Raw genomic sequence first — 16,921 nt, forward strand, 5'->3', positions numbered from 1 at the left:
CCACAGTGACCTGGCCGGGACAGCCTGGAGCTGACCCATTTGCACCTGGAGCTGTTCCCCCTTGCTCCAAGCCTTGCTAGTCCTGTAGAGCTGTGCGTGGCACAGGAGGCTCCACGGGAGAGGTGGTGGTACCAGGAGGACTTTGTGACTTCTGCTGACTGGCAGCTGCAGCAGTCACCAGTTTTTAGGGAGAAAACTAGTTCTTTGATGTAGCTGTGAATATTCATGTCCTTATACATACTAACCAGCCCTGTCATCACTAGTGTTGCCTCAGAGCAAAGCCTTCTGACAGCAGGAGCTTGTGGCCCCTGCTGCCGGGCAGAACTGTACCACCTCTGCAGGTGTTGGGTGGTCACCTGGATATAGAGACTGTGGCAGGAGAGTTAGCTTTAATTATTTTTTATGTGTACTTCAATATGGAATAAAGAATACACCGAAAGCTCTGAAGTGCTTATTAAATATCACCAGTTGCACTGGTAAAAGCAAAAAGTATAAAGCAGTCTTGGCAGAAATTGTAGATTAAGTTGCCAGAGCAAACTGTTGTGTCTTTGTTCCTTAAAGGGTCACAGAGCTTAAATGTGTTGTGATGCAGTTGAGTGATACAGGGCAAGAGCCAAGATTAGCTCTGCCAACAAGGTAAATGCTTCTTGTTTCAGAATGGCTCCATTGCTGATGAATATGATGTTGACCTACTTGGAAATCTAATCTGCCACTTACCTCCAGCCTTTCTACGTGGCAGAATGTCCCTGAAGGCAATGGCAACAGCCCTTCATCAATTCAAACTCTGCCAACAGCTCAGCCACGAGCAGAAGACTGAAATTACATACAAACTCCTCGAGTTATATGGGTAAGGTATTAGATATACCACCTTGCTTACGCTGATGGTTAAGCTATGCAAATACCAACCGTTTGCTTTGCCCAGATAGAACTGCAATGAAAACAACACAAAGCAACTTCTATCACTGGCCGAGCTTGGGGTCTCTGTCCACTGGAATGACATTTCTGTTCTTCTGTGTAACATAACAGCTGTGGCACAAAATACAACCCCAGGGACACCCTGCATGACTGAAGTCCCAGAGGAAAAAGGCAGACAGTGTAATGTTTGAGGAGGGGCAGGCAAACAGACTCTCTGGCGTGGCAGAGAAAGAGCGTTACAGGCAAAGAATGGCGCAGGAATGCAAAGAATGGGAAAATGGAAGTGGGATACTGGGTGTGCTGGTGTGAGAAGAGAAGTAAAGACGACTGCAAGCACCTGTGACAATGGGAAAGAGCTAGAGAAGAAGCAGAGGGATATAAAGTTCAACCAGCTGAAGCAGCAAAGTGGATAGTGTCTTAGATGTCATTAATGACTCAGATTAGAAGGCTGATTGGAACCACACTGCTGTATCAGTCATGCAAAAAACAAAGCCGTCCTCTATCTGGCAAGAATATACTGTTTCTCTCTTGCATTGTCTCTTAGAAGTATCTTGCATTTGAAAAGGGAGACTGAATGCATAGTTTCTAACCATGCCTTCAGCCCCAAAGTCTGTCACTTGATCCACCTAATCATTTTAGTTGCTCATTCAGCTTCCTCCTAGTCAGCATTTTTCTGGTAATGGAATAGCTATATTTTCCATCAGATCCCATCCCTGTGTTAATCTTGATACAGATCCATTTTATTGAATCATGACACACTGTGCTAGAATAATATTTTATTTTATTTTATTTTATTTAGAAAATACTTGTCTAGTCAAACATCCTCATAGTGGAGCAACAAACCAAATAAAATTTTCTATGAGAACATGCACGAGTAACAGATTTGTTACTACCATCTTCTTCAGGCCCTTTCAGGCTGAAAATTATCTATCCAAGTGCTTTCTTAAGTCAACCACCAACTGGGTGGGCTAACATTTGTCAGATTTGTATCAAACAAACAGGCCAAACCTGCATAGAGCTAAGCTACGTACATTTTGAAACACCCAGCGCCACTCAGAACTGAACTTAATTTTTAAGACCTGAAATTTCTACAAATAATTTAGCATGTTATTTCAAGAGATATGGTACCTATCATAGAACTGATCTCTCATACAGAAATGGCACAGGTGTCATTAGAAGTGGCTCTCCAAGGTGTTAGATCTGCCTTCCATAACTCTTGACATTGCAGATGAATGAAATAGCAGATAGTAAAAATACGGAGTTAATAAGGTATGGATTTAAATCTTCACCTATGTTTCATGTTTCTGTCCCTTAGTTTTAAAAAGGCAGCATTAGCAGCAGACTAGTGCCACACTGGGTTACCTTCCCGAGTTGTTTAGTGAACTTGATCTTTTCAGAATGAGGGGGAAACTGTCCACTTCTCCTAAGTGTGCATGGACCTGTTTTTCAGAAATGTTGAGCACCCACAGCTCCTGCTGACATCAGGGAAAGTTACAGTTGCCCAACACCAATGAAAAACAGCCCCTGTACACCTGTAAATAGTTAAATATTGGAATAGAGGAGGTTTTTTTTAGTTTATAAGCAAGTACTGGCAAGTATTGCTTGCTTGAAGTATTAGGCACATTGGTCCTTAGGATAAGATTCTTGGAAAAAGGATGGCTTCAATTTTGGTTGTGAGGTTTCTCCTTCTCTTTTGATACCATTTTGCAGACTACTATTGCAGTATGAACCTGATAGGAAATGGTAAATTTTCTTTAAAAAAAAAAATTATTTCTCCTTGCTTGAACACTGTAATGCTAAGAATACTATGACTATTGAGGGAGAGAGAGAGCCCCATTACCACATCTTTGAAGGCTTTCTCTGAATATATTGAGAATTCCACTAATGCCCTATCGATCACAGAGAGATGAGACAACACAATCTGATGTTAATAAGCATGAATCATCACATTGACATAGAAGTGTCTGTGTTTCCTATATGAAACTCTGAAGTTTTAGTATAATTTTGATTGCAAACATTCTTCATTAATACAATTTTCCAACATATTTCTTCAGCTCCCCAAAAAACTGGACAGCTGAAACAACATTAGATGTTGGACCATTCATAGCTCTGCTGTCAAAAGGGGAATTAAACATCCTTGCTGAAAAGGTATGTTTTTATTATAATTTTTAAATTTGTAAAAGATAATGTTAGAGTTTGGATTTGTGAATGTCATAATGCAGTCTAAATTATGTAACCTGAATAACTAAACTAGGTAAATAATTCTCTTGGCAAGGAACCACGTGTTAATGTTTCACACATTCTTGACTCCATCAAAGTTTCTGAGATTTCTTCTTGAAAGTAAACAATTATTTGCATGTATACAATGAGAATTGTACACTGTCATGTAGAAAAAAAAATTATGCATTTATAGTGATGCAGACTCAAACATTTTTAGTACTTTACACCTTGCAGTGTTGTTTCCTCCATTCCCCTGCCTTCCAACCATAAAAGTTATGTTTCTTATCCTATTAATAATGGGATCATACTGATCAAATTAGCATTTATTCCTGTGGCCCTTTGCCCTAGGGCCAGTGTAGCACACATAACAATAACTGATAGCCTCAGCATTGCACTTTGTAGTTTCTTTGCCCTCTTTAGTTCTTTATAATCTTATAATTTTTACGTATAGGAGTAATCTATACTGGAATGAGGAATTCATTCCTCAGCAGAAATATGTGAGCACAGTCAACAACTTTTCCTCAGGAGATAATACTTATAATTGACCAAATAGAATAGGATTCTTCAACTGAAAGGAAGGTGTCTAGCAGGGTGGAAGAGAGGGGTCAAAAAAGCCCAGAAAAGATGAACAGGTTAAAGTTATTTCTCATAATTTAATTGGGTCCCTATCCTCAATTCTTACACTTATCTGGCAAATTTAAGACAAATGAAATAAAGTACTTCCTGTACTGCACATACTAAAATGGTGGAACTCATTAATACTGGAGGGTCTGGACACAGACTCCAATCAGGCAGTGCTCAGGTGTTGCCAGAAGCTGAGAGGGCATACAAGAGGGATAATCACTCAGAATTTGCTTTGTTTCTAATTTTTCCCCCCTCAAACATATGCTGTTGACCTTTTAGTAGCAGCCAATTTATTCTCCTCTTCTGAAACATCTGCACAAATAGGAAGGAGGCTGAGCTGTTACTAACCCCTGCTTTGCTGAGGTCTGCACAAGTCTTTCTCTGCAAATTGTTTTGTTTTAAAAGGGAGAAAGAAGTCTTACTTATTCTTTCTTTCCCTTTGAAGTTCCCCGATATCATTTTACAAATAGCAAAGACAATTGGACGAATTTCTTCAGCTGAAGAGCTTCTGTCAACCGTATTTGAATCCGTCTCCAATGCCACTGCCAGCACCGAATCATCTCTCAACAGACCTGGTCAGTATTTCACCTGGTATCTGTGCAAAGTGCCAGATTTAACTGGTGCCATTTTGGGCTCTGATGGTGTGGTTCAAACAGACTTTTTGTTCCACCTTGTCGTCAAATGCATTCGGAGAAGCTGGACAATAAAAAATAAAGCATTGAGTAACTTAAAGAGGTTCAGACTTTTAGCAAAAACAGTGAGAGTCTTCGTTCTGTTGCCTGTAGTTGTCTCATGCATTGACCAATTGCTGAAACACTTAATTTCGTTACAGGATTGTATGGTTAAGCATCTCCTGGAATGTTCCTGAGTGCACAAAGGAAAAAGATGAATGATTTGAATTAGAGGGTTTTGTTTATTTTTACTTTTTTATTTATTTTTACTTTTCTTTGTCATCTAAGTGAAAATCCTTGAATTAAAAAGCTGTGAAAGTGACAAGTTACTGTTGTGCCAAAAGATTGCAAATAGTTAATCCGAACATATGTTGACTCGGCTGTTCTTAAATCTGACATTGGTGGCATGGTGTTTTGTCTGTCCAAATGGAAAAGTTTGTTATAATCTAAAAGGTATTTTAATTAGCGACCAAACTAATCTATTAGAATCTCTGGTCACAAATGGATTATTTTCCTTGTATAAGGTACATTCTTTGACTATATTCTATTATTATAATAACTGTATCCTTTCTCTTACTTGAAATTCACCCAGGCAGAATTTTTAAGCTATGCCATCCTGTGCCATGGAAAACAACCCTGCTGTGGGGGGGCTTTTGAAAGCACTACTGGGAATTTAGACCCCAACAATTTCAAGGAGTTTGGTCTGCCTTTATGTCTTTGAAAATCTTCCCATTGGTTCTCTGTCTAACAAAATACAGGTCCAAGGTCTCAGCAAGCCCTGAGGCACCATGGAAATCCATCTGCGTGTGTAACAGCAACTCTGAATGATGACTGTGTGTCTCTGGGAATGAATTTGCTCCTGATAATGCTGTGTTCATATACAGAGAGAGACAGAGGGTGTTCTACAGAGCTGTATTTTTGCATAGCCTGGAAAAAAACATGACCTCTGTTGATCAGAGGAGTCATTACACAATTATCATGCTCTAAAAAAGCAAAATCGAGCTGGTGGAATAGCGGAGTATAGTCCATCTGTATGCATGAAATTCACTCTTCCTTGAACAAGTAAATCATCAGATCATAAATCATATTTCTTTAGACAGGGGCCACAGGACTAAAGATTCAGCATCAGGTATTTCGGTATGCTTGTGTCCTTATGTGTGCATTTTTAGGCCTCTGGATCACAACAACATGAATCCCAAAGACTTCTCTAATCAGACGAACTCATGTCCAGTGCAGTTGCAGAGCTGTCTCATCTGCATTGCAAGAGCAATATAAACCTGCCAGTGAAGCTAATGGTCTTTGTCAAAGGATAACTTGTCTCCAAGGCTATGGAGGCTTTTCATTCTTCACTTGGGGTGCACGAGCTCAGCAGGGAGGGGAGTCTGGGAGATGAAAAATTGAAGGAATGTTTGTGCTAGTCTTAAGAAATATTTTTGCAGTCCAAGTGTGGTATTGAAGTTCTGTTACCAAACATAATCTTATCAACTCCACACAGCTCGCATGGTGGTTTCAGTAAGGAATGACGTTTTATGGCTGATTTGTAAATCACTAGAAAATTGGGTATTATGAAAATGGCTCCAGAATAACACTGATGCTCTTCATGCTGCCAACCTGCTATTTTACATTACCCACAGTCCAGCTGTGAGCTAATATTAATAACAGTAACAATTACCAGTGACAGAGTTCTTACATCTATGTCTACATCAAGATAAAAACAAAGACGGTGCTTTAAGCAAGGTGGAACATTTGAGGCAAAACTCAGGAATCGTGTGTCTGAGATGCTACCAGAAAGCAGTGGCAGTGCTGGAAAAAGAATTCTAGTTGCTTACCTCAAGCACTGAGATGTTGTAATATATTATATGTGTAATATGTTAATCAAACTAAATGTGATTATATAGCAAAAGGAAGAGTGAAGTAGCATCAGATACAGGAAGAAAGCCAGGAGTCTAATTAGTATTTCCCTCTGTAATTACGCCAATGTATCTGGTGTGTTACAAATAATAAAATCAATGTTTTTTCCAAGAACACAAAATATTAGGTTTTCATGACTTGGGGAAGGGAACTGCATTGTGTCTGGATGGGTAGTATTTACATGATAAAAGCTGACCTTTTGCAGCAGAGGGAAGTGAAACAATGCAGCTTCACAAGAGGGCGGTGTAAAGGGAGAGCAGGACATCAGCTGGTACAGTGGAAGCTGAACAACATTTTCGTTTGCTCAACAGATTCAATCTTTTCAGTGTTCTACCCACTACTGCAGCTTCCTTTGATGCAAATAAATCCCTCCTCTGCCTCCTTTCAAAGTACAAATCTACTTTGTACATCCTCGCTTTAATTTATTTATCTGGGGGAGCTTAGCTCAGGCACAGCATCTGTGAAATTCTTGCTTTTTACTGGTAATGACCGTATCTGAAGACATGTAGGGATTATTTGGTTTAGATAATTATTTAATAAGGTTTTCCTACATTAGTGATAGGAGAGAGAGCAGTAAGCAACCACATTAGGATTCTAATTTCTGCTTTCCATCAATATTAGAGCTAGATTATGCCAACAAAGATCAGGATTTGTTAAAACACACAATGGAAACTGTCTCCTTTGATCATGCATAGGGCCAGAACCTGACTGTAAATAAGATTTTTAAATGGAGTTTGTCTGTCCAAACAGTTCTGTTGTAAGTGAACAGTCCTCTCTAAATCCTGACATTTTAACAACATGCTTGACATAAAGAACAAGCACCGTGCTTGTCTGACACATCCAGCTTCTGTCTTCACCTTGTTTAAATGTCAGGCAAGTCTTATATGACATATGTCTTTGTCGGGGTATTTCAGAGTAAAAGGACCTCTCGTGTCTGTTACTTTCCTGGAGAGCAGGATTCACATATGTGCTGTTTGAACATGGAGAAGTTTATTCAGCTGCAACTTTTTTCTGTGAACAATGACATAGCTATATGGAGACTTCCACCGAGGTCATCTCAAGGATTTGCATTTCATTCTTACTCAAGCAAGGCTCCCAGCGAATGGTGGTTTTACCTCAGAATAAGCTCTTGCCTAGGTTTTCATGCCTTTAGGGAATTAGACTTGAAAGAAACTTGGAAGATATTGGTTATTCTTATTGCGCACATCCAGATTTTAGTTTTATTGTGGCATCCTATATTGTAACTGTTCTGAAATATATGTCTGCTCCTATTTTCTTTTCCAGCATGCACTGCCTTTGGAGGGCAAAGAATATAACATTTCTTGCAAGTTAGGCAAATTCTGGTTTTACATCCAGGATGTTAACAATGTAAATATTTAAAGAAATTATTTCATTGCAAGATAATTAATTTATCAATATCACATCAGCTGCAGTTAATTCATAGTCTGTCACCCTCTTAAATCTCTATATTGCTTTGATTTCTTTTTTTCAGTATCCTTGAAGAAAACTCTTGCTATTTGACTTCTTTTCCAGATTGCCTGGGAACCAGAGCTCCTTCTTCAGATGAAATTATTAAATTAGCAGAAGCAAATGTCTTTTGGTCAGTTCAGGACCTGAAATGCATGGACGCAGGGACTTTTGACAAAAATATGGAACTTCTTGGGACTGTCTCAGGTTTTAACAGCTCCCAGCTTATTGCCTTGAAGGAAAAAGCCAAGCAGGTAACTATCCTGTCTGTGAAGGGAAATTAAATCCATAATTTGATTTGTTGTTATTGAACTATGCAGTTCTAAAATAACTGTGCTATGGCAATGTCACTACTGCTGCAAGAATATCTATTGTTTATTGGAAAAATAATGTGAGATGGTGATAGAAGACTATTGCCCTTGCTTTAGAGTCAACAGGCAAGTAGTTCTGAGCTATTGGCAGCTGAAAAACTTAAGTGCTTTTACTTTTGAATTGCTTTTCAGTTGCTTGCTTCTCACTTTTCTTTCATAAATGAAAAATCAGCAAGCAGTACTATAGGCCTGCTGAGAATTAAGCTCAGAGTGTTAAACTGTCTGCATCAATGTTAAATATAGGTTACAGTGGTATAAAACCAGACTGACTGAAAGAGACTGTTATTAGCTGAATAAAGCTCATTCTCCTACCTTCTTGTCGCAGGCAGGGACAATCCCATCAGTGGGAAATTTTAGGGAGGAAAAAAAACCCCATGCATTTAGCCTGTCTTTACTAGGATGTTACTGGTGAGTGCAAGTTACGGAGGCACAGCAGAGAGAAGACCTCTATCTTCGCCAGGCTGTAGATTCATGGAAAGAAACAGGGCTGTAGTCTCAGCTCTCGTCACCACTCCTGCAGCACTGCTGGCACCTTTTTCTTGCAGAGTGCAGCAATGCAGCTCCTCTTGAGCTCCTCAGAGAGGTCTCTGCCCTGGGCTCAGCCCGTACTGATGCCTATGCTGCAGCAGCAGTGCGGGAGGCCGGGATGAAAACTTCTCCCCGTCTGGCACCGCAGCGCAGGATCTGTGCCAGGGTGCTCAGGGCAGAGTGCTGTGCTGGGTGCAGTTCAGCACGCTGTGTCTGGGGCAGAGCATCAGCAAGGTGTCTGGGCTCTGAGCAGCGCTGCTTTGGCCAGCTGTGGGCTGGCAGAGAAGTCAGACCTCGCTCCATCCCTGGTGTTGGTGTTGCCCTCCTCCCGGGGGGTGACCTCCTCTTGCTGCTTTGGGGTTGCCTGCACTGCTGGGGAACAGGTAGTGTCCCAAACGTACTTTTGTTTCAGCAAGGAAAAGCCTTAGGGTGCAGTAAGACAAGTTGTTTTGGTTGCAGAAAATCCAGAGGTGAAGAGGTTACCATCCCCAGCCTATCTTCAGCTTCCTGTCACCAGCATCTGCTGGAGGTTATCTGCTTCCATCTCTGCATGGCACGCTACTCTGTAATCCTGTTCTGTCAAAATGATCCAACGTTTTAAAAGTCCTTTTTAGGCTCCATCAGATCATTCTGACAGAATGAGGTTAGGAAGCATCTACAAGTGCAGCTGGCTGCAAGTAGTACGAGTGCAGATGCTCGGAGATCTGAGGGCTGTGACCTCTGGAGCAAAGCAGGAGCAGGGGACAAGGTGGGCCTGGGCAGCATCTTAAACCAGCAGCTGCAGCCAAAGTAGTGGAGCTGCCTGTGACTTTTGGGTAGATAAGGCCAACAGTGCAGTTTTTAGCAATGAAGCTCAGCTTTTAAAACTCCTGAACTGCAGGTGCTTGAAGAGAAGTGGCACTAACCAGATCTCCAAAAGTAGCTGCTGATCTCTGCCGTTCTGTCTCTGCTGCCTTGTTGCAGAAGGACAACAGCCCGCTGCATCAAATGCATTCTTCCCAAGGCAGCTTCCCTCTGTCAGCACAGAGACATGTGGGTAGGAAAAGGGAAGAAATACATAATCCTAGAAGAAAATAAAAACAGTGCTCATCTGAGATAGTGGGAACTAAAATGTTTTACAGCAGTGCAACATAATGGTATACTTACAGAATGATATGTGCTGTAGAGAAATTGCCAACGAGGTTAATGCACTCATATCACAGCTATATTCAATTCAAAGATCTACAGATCTGTAGTGCACTGAATGAGTATATTCTGTCTGTGTGAGTGTTTGTAAGACAGATTGCTGCTAGACAAAGACAGACTTCCTATATATTAATTTGCAAAATGCAACATGGTGTTACTCTGAACGCGAAGCATGAGAAATCAGACAGTACAAGCAAAGTTCTTTGAAATTATGTGCATAAGATGCTGTTATGTTATTAACTAAAGGGCATCTTTGATTAAAGGTTTGATTAAGCCAGCTTTAATTTCTCCTAAATTGATTGATTTCCCCTAAAAGAACCTGCATACTACACATGGTCCCAAACTAATTCAAAAAGTCTAGTTATCAGATTGTGTCTTAATGAAAGTAAGAAGCTTAGCTCACTTGTAAGTGGAAGGTCTCCAAGCTCCGCGATAGCAACAGATGTATGGATCTGTAGTCTCTAGGTGAATGAGGACAAAGGAGTGTTTCAGTTTCATGTGTTGTGTTATTTATATCCTTATGTCTGAGATTTCATCCAGCACTGTCAGATAATACTATTTATGAAGTACTTCAAATTCTGTAATTTATGACCTAGATCAGGAAATAGACACACGACATTTTTAACTGCATGTGTTTCGTGTCTCTCTTAAGCTAGAGAATTAAGAGCTTTAAAATTGGGCTAATGCTTTTTACTATCTATTTTCTTTGGAAAAGATTGAAATTTCCCAGGCTTAGACCCTTTTTCTGTTTCTTTATGACGTCGTAAAACCAACATAAAAGATCCGGTGGAAACTCAGTCAGGAGGTACTGGTCCAGCAAAGCATCTCTCAAACAAATCGTTAACCCGAGGGTCGTAGTTGAGAAAAGCACCTCGGCAGCCCTGAGGCTGCGCTGTGTTGGATGTGCACGTCAGTAGGAACAGCAGAGTCTGCAACTCTGTGTAAGGGGTATCTTATTCCAGAGATCTGGCCCCTTTTCATTATTTTATGCAGGTTGTACAGCTTCATATGTATCTGAAGGTGCAAACACTATTTAGTAGGCAACTGCAGAGATATTCCTTCAGCGAGTCCTTACTAGCTTTGACCTTTCTAATTTTTTGAACAAAAGTTAAATTGTAGCTATCCTGAAAATGAAATAAATATTTCCGTGAATCAGACAGCATGAACGATCAACTTAGCCCAGGACTGGGCTTTTAGTTTTATTTTTCTATGTAGAGTTAGCAGCACAATCATGTACTAGAAAACTGTCATGTATTGACTGACATAAAGCAAAATTGCTGAAGTATATGAGACCTTTAAAGGGAGCTTTTTTTTTTTTAAATGTATGCCTTTCTTATTCAAGTCACTTCCTCCAGCCAAAACCCAGTGTCTTTTCTCTGCAAAGACAACTGGCCACATCCTGAGAGATACTGACCACTGACTACTGTCTTCTGTCATTTCCAGCTAAATGTCATTGACAGTTCTAGCCTCTGCAAATTCAGCTCTTGCTGGACTTTCATTATTCCTTATTCAGGCAGACCTTTTCCTGAAATCAAAATTTTCTTAGGGCCGACCTGTGACAGCTTTTGAATCACTGTAACTATATCACAGATAAAGTAAAAGCAGTGGAACTTGTCAGTTTAAATACATTGGTACTGGTTTAGAAGAGCCCCTGCTTATTTCTTTGTTTTTACAGAGCTTTACGATTTAACTGTATCTGTACAAACACATGTAAATTTTTTTTTTTAATATTGAATGCACACAAACTAGAAATCAGAACTACAGGAATTGGCTATTTGTCTGTATTACCCGATTCTCTACTTTGATTTCTGCTTTCCTTGTCAATGACTGAGGCAGAATGATAGATAGTCACAAAAGCAATCTAAAGTCACTCCACCGGAGCGATTGCAGCTGGTGTAGAAGCCCGAGTAGTCCAGGTGCTGCTTTTGTGGTAGCGGTGTAACAGTGTGGATCTCGGCACAAACTCACATTTTTATTGTTTCTAGTGGTACTTGTTCCTACAGCGATACTTCCAGCAGTCCCTGTGCTGACTTACCAACAAGGTCAAGCTGTACAAATTGCAGCATTTTTAGATAAACTAGCCCATTATTAGCGTAGAACCTCGAAAACCTTCACAATACCTAAGCTCTGCCTTTTGTGTGTGAAGAGGCGTACTTCAGGTATTGGGACTTTTAAAACCAAGGGGTTTGAGAATGGTGTATATAGAGGAAGATTCATAATGATCTAACAAACATTAATGAATCTCTTCTAAAGGTTTGGGGATCGCTGCCAGACTGGAAGAGTTATCATATTGTTTCCTTGGGCCGCATTGCTCTGGCACTCACCGAACATGAAATCGAAGAGCTGGATTTGCATTCTATCGACACCGTTTCTGTACTTAGTCAGCAAACAGGATGGACTCCTACCCAGGTAAGTATGTTATTGAATGTACTCCTGGTGAAGGGCTCTGGATTCACGCCCTTTGGGACTGAAGCCCTGGAATCGTGTAGGAAACAGATACAGCAATCCACACTACTCCCTGCTGCTTTTCTGCAGCTGCGACCCCAGTGAAAGTGGGCAGGTAGGTCAGCACTGACGTCTGCCTGGCTGCTGGCTTCCCTGGTGAGACGGCCAAGAGGCCATCCGTCAATATTAGTTGTGGTAGTGACGAGTGTATTCTTTAGCACTTGCCCACTAAGTAGTGGAAAGAGGTCAGCCCCTCCTCTCCCTCTGACCCCAGAATAGACACTACTGCTAGGAGATACTAGCCCTTCCTAAGGGTAATCACTGAAGAGGTAGCGTGCCCCCCAACCCCAGCATCCGTTGCCTTAGAAGCCTAAGTTATTAGCAGATACGCTCCTCTCATCTTCCTTTCCTTGAATAACTTCTAGTTACGCCAGTGGGACTTTCATAATAAGAGTTAAAAGCTTTTATTTGTCTATGCAATTGGCAGCATACTTCTGCCTGTGTGACCCATACCATCCGCTGCACAGATGCTGGCGTGGTTGCAGCCAGCTTTGGCAGAATATCACAAATCTGGTTAATACATTCTTGTTCTGAAGAGCGCTACCAGAAGGAAGCACTTGGGAGGATTTTATACAATACTAGTTGGCTTTTGAGGTTTTCTGCTGTCAGTAAGAATAGCTAGTTAAAAGAGATTCATCCTGCCTAACTTCAGTTGTCTGTAAGTTAGGCAGCTAGTTTAAGCTAGTCATTTGAGGCTCAGCATTGTGGATAGATTAGGAAATCTTGGAAGATGCTTGTTTCTTTCACTGACTTTGGAGGATGCCTTGGTGGCAGGTTTAAGCTAGACACACAATTTTTAAGTGGTTAGTTTAGGATGAGCACCATCCTAAATGACTTAGGCTTGCAAAGGCATTTTGGTACCAATATCCCATTCATATCTGAAAATTAATCCTAAACACAGGTCACCACCTATATATGACACTTAAATAAGACAAGACAACCTGAGTATTAGAAAAAAATTTCATATTGATCCCTTGAGTAATTTATGTTCTAGCAATTTAATTGAATTGGGCAGTTCTGCTAGGTGCTTCAACGCCCATTTCTTCCGGTGAAGTGTTTCCTTGTGTCCCGGCAGAAGAGGTGCAGGGCGCTTTCAACTCACTTGACTTGGGAAGTGGTGGTGTAACAGTGCCCTGTTCAAGTGTCACATATAGGTGGTGGCAGTGCTCCTCCTGAAGGCCATGGCCAAACTCCAATTAATTACATTGGGGAGCCTCAGGATTATATATGGTCCATAGCTTCTGGTAAGATTTTGAGCTTCTAGTAACAAAACCTTCAATTATGTTCACTCTGTTCATGCATAATATCTTCCTGCTTTTGTAGGCAAGATCTATTTTGCAAGGTTTTCTACAAGACTCTGGCCAGACGATCAGTACACTAAAAAGCTTTGATTTAGTTGGATTAGGAGCTATTCTCTGTGCTCTGAACTCCACAGAAATCATGTCCATAAGGACTGCTGAATTCAGGTACTGCATTTGATACTTAATGAAATATTTATTAGTATCTCTATTGATAAAATTTATTGTGCAATTTGTTTTCCTTCAAGATTTCCAGAGCCTAAAGGACACTTTTTTACATTTTAAATGCTTTTAGAAAGGCAATAACTGTTATAGAAGGCATACGCTAGTTGTTTAAAATATATTCTATTTTAGATTTCTTCTGCCGTTTATATCCCACCATTTAAGTATCGCATTGAGAAATTCCTTTTTTTGCTCAAAGCATTAAATTGTATGCAATTTGTGTACATATATTTTAACTTGAAAATGGGTTTACAGTCTTCTTACAGCAGACTAAGTATATTCCAGGCATATTTAGTATTGCATGTAATTGCAGCATGTCACATTAACCTTGTTGCCTTTTGCAGTGCTGCTCTTGCAAGAATTGGCCTGTTGTTTTGTAGCACCCCTGTTCTGAGACAGTTTAAGAAGATGACAGAATCCGTGTTTGGTACTGCTGCCAGCTGGGACGGCTCTATTTTACAGGAGATTGGTACTATAGCCGGTAACAAAATTCAGACTCCAGATGGTGACGGTTCTGAAGCATTGTTATTAAGCATTAAGAGACAGATTCGCGTAGCAGTGCATTTTTCTAGACTGGCAAAAGACATTTCTTCCAGAGAGGAGTCACCTGCAGGGATGGACATCCAGCAATTTCCTTAGCACTAAGGAGAAATCATGGTATTCTCCATAAGGTTCTCTGAATCTGCTCAAACCGACTTTGGGGACCACAGCCTGAAGTCATTTGGGTCCTGTGATTTGGAAAGGGTAAATCAAGGAGGGCAAAACCAACTGGGATTTCAGACCCAGTCGCTCTTTGTGAGCCGTGCTGCTGCAAGAGTGGCTGCACTGGGTCAGAGCAGAGCTCTAGCTGCCCGAGCATCCTGCCTCCGACGGTGGAAAGGATGGGCTGCCCAGGGAAGAGCGAACCGGCAGGGTTAGCGGGGGGGGTACTTCTCCAGAGCGCTCTCAGCCTCGGAGACTGCCTGAGCTGGAGGTCATACCCAGTTTTGTTCATGGATTTTTTTCCCTGTGATCGTTTAACTGCACGTTGAACTCTTGTAAATTTTAGCATCCCCGATGCCTGTGGCAATGTTCCACACTGTAAGTACTTAACGGGTGAAGAAGTAACTAACTCACTCCATTGCCTGCTTATGGTCCTTAATCTTGCATCAGAAGAGGCTGTGAACAAGCATTCCCTAATAACGGTGCTTTTGATTTTATTGATTTTTATCGTTGTCTCTTTTCCAAGCTAAAGTAACTCAGAGTACATTCCATACCAATGGTTAAGGTCAGATGATTTGTAATGTTGGAATATAGTGAAAGAAACAACAACAAAAAAGAACGAGTATCTCTCTCCATAACGCACTGAGTAAATAATTTATTGGATATTTTGTATAAATGCTTAAAATTTGTATTAGCCTAAAAATAAATCTAAAAGAATATTACCTGAGTTCTGTTCCTATTGTGGTTTTTTTTAGGTGGTTTGAATGAAGATGAATTAAAAGCTTTTGATAAAAACTTGATGCCATATTTCCAGCCAATAGCAATAAGACGTATACCTCCTGAAATTTTCCAAGTAAGAGCTCATTTGCTGAAAAAGTAACCAAATTTATATCATTTTTATTCTAGTATAAATAAACTCCAGCACTGATTTATAGTTTGGTTTTGGGTTTCAGAAATAATTTTTCTATGGTGTGTTAAGTGAGAGGCAGTCAAGGGTCTGAAACATGAACTTTCAGTTATATCATCTGTATTTGTGATGCCCATAAAATATGCTAGACAAGCTTCATTTATTCTTCAGAATGCATCCCAAGGAAAAAGCAAAGATCTAGGGTCAGAAAGCGGGGAATGAACTCTTTCTTCCAACACAGTATTCAGATCTGAGTTTTCTTCTCTGTTTATTAACATTTGCAAGGATGCTATCATAGCTAAAATTTCTCTGCTGACTATGTAAGAGCTTTTTTATTATCCTAAAATCTGGCAACATTCTCCTGAGTGAGCTCTGAAAAAAAGATTGTACAGGCAGATATGGATTGGAAAGGAATTACATCTAATTACAGCAGTTCTGAATGTGGACCAGAAATTAGAACATGGGCCTTGAGATCATTGCCCCAGACTTTATTTGACTTAGTGACAAGATTAATATTCTGCCTAGGCTGGTCTTTTTCATATGCTCAGGCAAACAAGGTAGTTATGGACAGATGAGCTAAACAGATAATTAACTATGTCAGCTTCCATAAAAGAGAAAAACTCCTTGAACACTAACTGTTCTGCACAGTACCACTGACAGTTTAGATAAGCCTGAAATGTCCTTAGTGAAACTATTTCTTTGAAAAACGAGAAAAACTGAAGATCTATGGCATCTTTCAAATAACACACATTTTTATTAGTAATAATAGTAATGATCCTACAAAATGTGCTTAACAAATAACAGGGCACCTTCTTGGAAGAGTTTTCTGTATTTGGAAGAGTCAAAGCAGATTTTGTTTTCACATGGGTTTTTATAACTTCATTTTACGGCTGTAAATGTACGGCTGTACATTATTCAGATTTTTATTTATGAAAAATTACATTGTATTATGGACTTTAATTGAGTTAAGAGAGGCTCAGTTCAAAATTTCTGGACCTGTAGACATTTACATGAGTTTACTCTGTTTAAAAGAGCACACCATTTGGTAGACAATGAAAAATCGGGAGGCGTCTGCTCCATTGTTTGACTTACTTGGAAGGGGAATTTAGTCTTTCCAAAGTAGAACCTGGATACAGAATTGTTGCAGCAAAGGAAGCTTGTTGTGTAGGAAGGCTAAAATTCTTGTGACTGCAGAATGTTAACTAGAATCAAAGCAATCCAGCATGCCCAATACATGCAGGCTTTACAAACTGGTTAACTGCTATGTGATATAAGATAATTACTGTAAGATTATGATTACCATGTTTCATTTTTAAACACAAGTTTTAATATGACCGAACTTGGAAGATTTTCAATCTAAAAGAGAAAATTGAATAATGAGATTAAAGCATGGTT

The 16,921-nt window shown here is 40.1% G+C and overlaps 1 protein-coding gene across 1 annotated transcript in view; it reads left to right on the top strand.

Moving 5' to 3' along the window:
• The window catches only part of OTOA (otoancorin), a 35,692-nt gene that overhangs the window by 17,156 nt on the left and 1,615 nt on the right, over positions 1 to 16,921 (top strand). Inside the window, exons 19-26 of the mRNA XM_075165185.1 lie at positions 657 to 847; positions 2,970 to 3,063; positions 4,205 to 4,334; positions 7,875 to 8,062; positions 12,146 to 12,301; positions 13,721 to 13,863; positions 14,262 to 14,398; positions 15,375 to 15,472. Coding sequence (XP_075021286.1) covers positions 657 to 847; positions 2,970 to 3,063; positions 4,205 to 4,334; positions 7,875 to 8,062; positions 12,146 to 12,301; positions 13,721 to 13,863; positions 14,262 to 14,398; positions 15,375 to 15,472 — 1,137 coding nt within the window. The remainder of the gene's footprint in view (positions 1 to 656; positions 848 to 2,969; positions 3,064 to 4,204; positions 4,335 to 7,874; positions 8,063 to 12,145; positions 12,302 to 13,720; positions 13,864 to 14,261; positions 14,399 to 15,374; positions 15,473 to 16,921) is intronic.

Source organism: Calonectris borealis, chromosome 16, assembly GCF_964195595.1.
Source record: "Calonectris borealis chromosome 16, bCalBor7.hap1.2, whole genome shotgun sequence".
Classification (NCBI taxonomy): domain Eukaryota; kingdom Metazoa; phylum Chordata; class Aves; order Procellariiformes; family Procellariidae; genus Calonectris; species Calonectris borealis.